Genomic DNA, 5,072 nt, shown 5'->3' with positions numbered 1-5,072 from the left:
GCACAAAGACTACGTTCCCTGGTGCCTGGCAGCGGGATGACGGCCATCCTGGAGCGGATCAGCACGCTGTCCCTCAGCGGGCAGCACCTCAGCCGGCTGCCCCGGCTGCTGGAGGATGGCCTGCCCAAGATGCCGTGCACGGTGAAGGAGTGTGAGGTGCCGCAGCTGTTCCGCGAGCCCTACATCCACTCCGGGTACCGCCCCACCGGCCAGGACTGGCGCTACTACTTCCTCAGCCTCTTCCAGAAGCACAACGAGGTGGTCAATGTATGGACCCACCTGCTGGCGGCGCTGGCCGTGCTGCTGAGGTTCAAGACGTTTGTGGAGGCTGAGCAGTTGCCCGTGGACGCGTGGTCCTTGCCTCTGCTCATCTTTGTCCTCTCCTCTGTCACCTACCTGACCTGCAGCCTCCTGGCCCACCTGCTGCAGTCCAAGTCGGAGCTGTACCACTACACCTTCTACTTCGTGGACTATGTTGGGGTCAGCATCTACCAGTATGGCAGTGCCCTGGCTCATTTCTACTACAGCTCTGACCAAGCCTGGTACGACAAGTTCTGGCTTTTCTTCCTGCCGGCAGCAGCTTTCTGTGGCTGGTTGTCCTGTGCTGGCTGCTGCTACGCCAAGTACCGGTACCGACGGCCTTACCCCATCATGAGGAAGATGTGCCAGGTGATCCCAGCTGGGCTTGCCTTCATCCTGGATATCAGTCCCGTGGCCCACCGGGTGGTTGTGTGTCACCTGGGGGGCTGTGAGGAAGATGCTGCTTGGTACCACACGTACCAGATACTGTTTTTCCTTATCAGCGCTTATTTCTTCTCTTGCCCCGTCCCTGAGAAGTACTTCCCTGGCTCCTGCGACATCGTTGGCCATGCCCACCAGATCTTCCACACCTTCCTGGCCATCTGCACCCTGTCACAGCTGGAGGCCATTCTTTTGGATTACAAGAACAGGCAGGAGATTTTCCTGAAGAGACATGGGCCTTTCACCGTTTATCTCTCCTGCATCTCTTTTTTTGGCTTGGTGGCTTGTAGTGCCATCACAGCTTACGTCCTGCGGCGTAGGATCAAGGCCAGCCTGGCTACAAAGGACTCCTGAGAGTCACAGATGTGATGGGCATGGCATCACCAGACAAAATCAACAAAAAGGGGGCATAAAATATTAGAGACGCAGCTGTCTTATTTGCCTAACACGCTGTGACTAACCGGGACCCTGGACTCGGGTGGAGGGCTGGACACTTCATGCTGGATGCACTTTCACAGCAGGGATTGCCTTTTGCCATCTGGGGAGGGGGGACGTGGAGTGTTTTAAGGCAGAACAAGTCATTGAACCAAGGATGCTGGAATAGGCAGAGGTTCCTTGTTCATTCTGGTAAAGTTGAGGGTGATACACTGCTCAGTGTCAGGGAGGGCAGCCTGAAGGCTGTGAGACTGTAAAAGAGTCTGCCAGGGCTCAGAACTCCATGAGGAACTCAGCTGGATGTGATGATCTCTCTGGGCTTTGCCATATCTGTGGGAGAACTGTTCCTATGAAAGGCAGTAGGAAGGTTTCAGGGGGAGTTTACATTTCTAGGGTTCAGCTGTGAGGGCACGTGTGGCACAGTGGCTGGCACAGTCCATTTTCTGTTCCAAGTTCTCTCTACAGTCCCCTTGTCAAGTATGTCAATGCCAAGTTGCTGAGGTGGCTTTGGCAAAACATCTTTGGAGACTTAGGCCTGACCTGGGGTCCTCTGGGACAAACTGGGTCTGTATCATCTGTCTAGGGAGGCTGACTGACTGACCTGCAATGTCCACGCAGTGTAGAGTAACTTGGATGTGGCCTGTTTGATGCAGGAAAGGCTCTGATCCTCCAACAGTCCCACTGTGGTCATGACCAAGAGGGCATGAAGGTGAAGGAGTCTTTATTCTCCTCTTAATGGTGCTTTTTGGGACACCAAACAGTCCTTGGTGAGCCCTGTGGGAAAGCTGACCTTGAAAAACCAGGGTTGCTTTTCTCTGACCAATTGGATTGTGACTCTGGCGTGTTTTTATCAGCACTGGATGAAGGTAGAACAGCAAAAGGCAGGAGCAGGGTGACAGGATTAGGGTCCTGTGCAACCTTGGGATGGGTTTGTCCTTGGGACTTGGTGATTCCTGTGTGGAGTAGCAAAGATAGTGGTCAGGGACAGTTGAAGTCCACGGGTCAGTCCTGTCCAAGGTGTAGCAAAGGTTGGGTTACTGTGACCCCCACTAGATGAGTCTCTTCTGTGCTTGCTTGGGGGGGAATTTCGGATATGGAGCCACCGAGGAGGTATAAATCCATGCTGAAACCAGGGAATCCATGGGATCTATTCCAGCCATGGATTTGTCACAGTGAACCCAAGGGCAGGCAAATGTATTGTGATTGCTGGTTCTGAGCAGGCAGAGTGTAGGTTTGGGGATATGGTTTGTGAGGACAAGCACTGATTTCTGCACTTGATCTGTGGTTTAGCTCTTGAGGTGTGTCTGTGTTTTGTGTACATGCCTGTGCACGTGATTTATTATCCAGAAAGGCTTTGCCTTTGGATTTTCTATCTGCAGAGCCTCCTAGTTGGGTTAAGATTCACCTGAAGGAAACAGTGCTGTGCTGCTGGAGGAGCAAGGTGGGCCAGAGAGAGGATCTGTAAATAGATGACAGAAAACAGATCTATGAATAGATGCTTTGCTGGTCCTGTGTTTTGTGGATAAATTTGGAACTCATGGCCCTATAGACAAATTAAATATAGAGGAGGAGGAAAGTAAGTTGGGAGTATAGGAGAAGAAATCATAGGAAAGCCTTCAGGAGGTCATCTACTCCAACCTTTCTCATCAGTCTGGCCTCCTGGTTCACATCCAGTCCATTTTAGAAGTTAATTACTTCATTTCTTTTGGTGTTTTTGATAATATGGCCATGCTGACCTAACAGTAAATCTGTCTCAGGGGAGTGGCAAGTGGGAATGGTCTCACTTGCACCTCATTATACCCCTTCCCATGCACATCTCACCACGGAGGGAGCTGGTGCCGGGAGACGGAGCATCCGGAAACCAATCCTACTGAAAAAATGTCAGTAATTTGGGCTGGTTTTAACTCTGAGCCAGCTCACTTGGACAACACTGCTGCCTGCAGGGAAGGGCTGGAGTGGAGGCCAGCAGCAGTCCCTCCTTGCATGGCAGCTGGCAGCTCAGTTAGCCCAGCTGCACTGATGGGCTGTTCCCTCCATGGCCCCTCTGGCTTTACTTGTGGGTCTCCACCCAGTTTGGGGAAGGGCTTCCTGTGGGAGCAGAGATTTTTCTCACAGCCTTTTGGGGTAGGTAGGGCAGAATAAGGCACTGAGTGTAGAACTGGCTGGATGGTATCAGGAAGAGGTGTAAATCAGGCTGGTCCAGAGCTCATTTCTGGGATAAAACGGGAGGGATTGGGCATGGCTGCTAATAACAAACCTGCTCTGCTGCTACCTGGAGTTACACTGGTACCAAAGGAAGGGATCACCCAGGTGTCTCCTTCTCTAAGGGTTTAAGATGACATGTCCTGCCCGTGTCAAAGGAGGGTGAGTACAGTAATGCTGTCTAGTTCAGGGACACGGAGAGGTGCCCACATGGCTCTTTTCCAAGGTGTTTTTGGTCATATGCCTTCTCCCTGGTCGAGCAGAAGTGACACTTCTCCTCTGGAGCAGTTGTGTGACAGTGGAGGTGTCATTGCACACTCTCCCGTTTCCCCTCAGGTGACGCCGCTCCCGTCCCCACGGTGGCCCTGCATTCCCACCTGGAGCTGACCTCCTGGTTACTATGATGGGTGGATGGGGCAGGGACCTGCCACACGGATCTGTGCTGCTGTGAGGATGCGCCCTTGTGTCACAAGGGGCTCGCCAACACTGGAGCTTCCTTCATCCCTGTCTCCATCCTCCTCCCCCTCCAATCAGCTCATTTCTTTCCTTCATCCCTGTGCCTTGTACACCTGGCTGCCTACCTGGGCAGGCTCCATATGCTGTGCAGTCTGCTGGGCCTCAACTGGGAAGTGGCTGTGGATGCCCTCTGGAAGCCCTGCTGTTGATCCAGAGGAGACCAGGGCTGGATCCAGAGAGAGCAAAAGTGTCACTGTGATAAATACTCAGTTGTCTGGGAGCTGTTCAGGCCTTTTCCTTGGGCTCAATGCTCAGAGCACGTCTCCTTCCATTCTGGTATTCCTCAGGAGGCAAGGTCAGGAAGGATGTACCCATGGCCAGGTTTTGGTGAAGAGCTGACCACCAAAGGTTGAGCACACCTGAGATGCCAAAGGGACCAAGGTTCTAATCCTCTCTCCCAGGAGTCTCTTGTCCTGAGACAGTATTCTTGCAGATCTTGCAACCAGGACAACTCCCAAGAATTCATCCCAATGTGCCTTATGCTGTTTCTTTTTCGGGATTCATCCTGAAGGAACCTGAGGATCAGGGGCAGCCCTTTTGCTGTCTGCTGGTCCATGGTTGCTCTTAACAGCTATTTCCCACTGACAGGATTTCCTCACTGTATGGAGCAAGAGGGGAGGATGGAGACAGGTGCCTTAAATTTGTATTTATGCCTAATAATTTGTGTAACGAGGCAAGGACAGGTTCCTCGTGTGCCTTGCAATTTACAACTTTTACTGACAAGATTATTTTTAAGCACTGTTTGTTACTAAACAGAAGTACAAAAGAGTTTGTATTTTTTTTTTCCTCTGGGAAACAAGGAAGGGTATGAGTGTTCCATATTAACCATTCCCTTCCCATCTGCTGACTTTGTATTGTTGAAAACATTGACAATATTTTAAGCTTTGTACTGTACTGATCTTTATTTAAAAACCTTAGTGAAAAAAAAAAATCTGTGAAAGCAAAACAATTTGTGTGGTGTGAAATTCCCAAATGTATGACTACAGAAGGTTATGAGTCATTAGGAAGAAAAGGTGATAATAATTATGGAGAGGATATATTAGAGTGGATAATAATTATAATAATGAACAATAAGGAGTGGTTTCATCTGTGCATCGCAAAGCACTTTCCAGGTTTCCCAATAACTATTGGATTTCATTACCTTTCCACAAGGGAAGTGCAGAATGGCTGCCCTGACA

The 5,072-nt window shown here is 50.7% G+C and overlaps 1 protein-coding gene across 1 annotated transcript; it reads left to right on the top strand.

Moving 5' to 3' along the window:
• Positions 1-6: 6 nt before the first annotated feature.
• Positions 7-4,840, top strand: PAQR8 (progestin and adipoQ receptor family member 8). The gene has a single exon (XM_018088732.3). The coding sequence runs from the start codon at positions 37-39 to the stop codon at positions 1,093-1,095; it is 1,059 nt and encodes a 352-aa protein (XP_017944221.1). The 5' UTR covers positions 7-36; the 3' UTR covers positions 1,096-4,840.
• Positions 4,841-5,072: the final 232 nt, after the last annotated feature.

This window comes from Manacus vitellinus, unplaced genomic scaffold (assembly GCF_001715985.3).
Source record: "Manacus vitellinus isolate BGI_N305 unplaced genomic scaffold, ASM171598v3 scaffold_11_pilon, whole genome shotgun sequence".
Classification (NCBI taxonomy): Eukaryota; Metazoa; Chordata; class Aves; order Passeriformes; family Pipridae; genus Manacus; species Manacus vitellinus.
Note: the sequence above shows the minus strand (reverse complement) of the source record. Positions and strands in the feature narration are given on the sequence as shown.

Excerpts from the sequence above, each read along its gene's own strand:
- PAQR8 (XM_018088732.3), top strand. The coding sequence starts at position 37 with ATGACGGCCATCCTGGAGCGGATCAGCACGCTGTCCCTCAGCGGGCAG.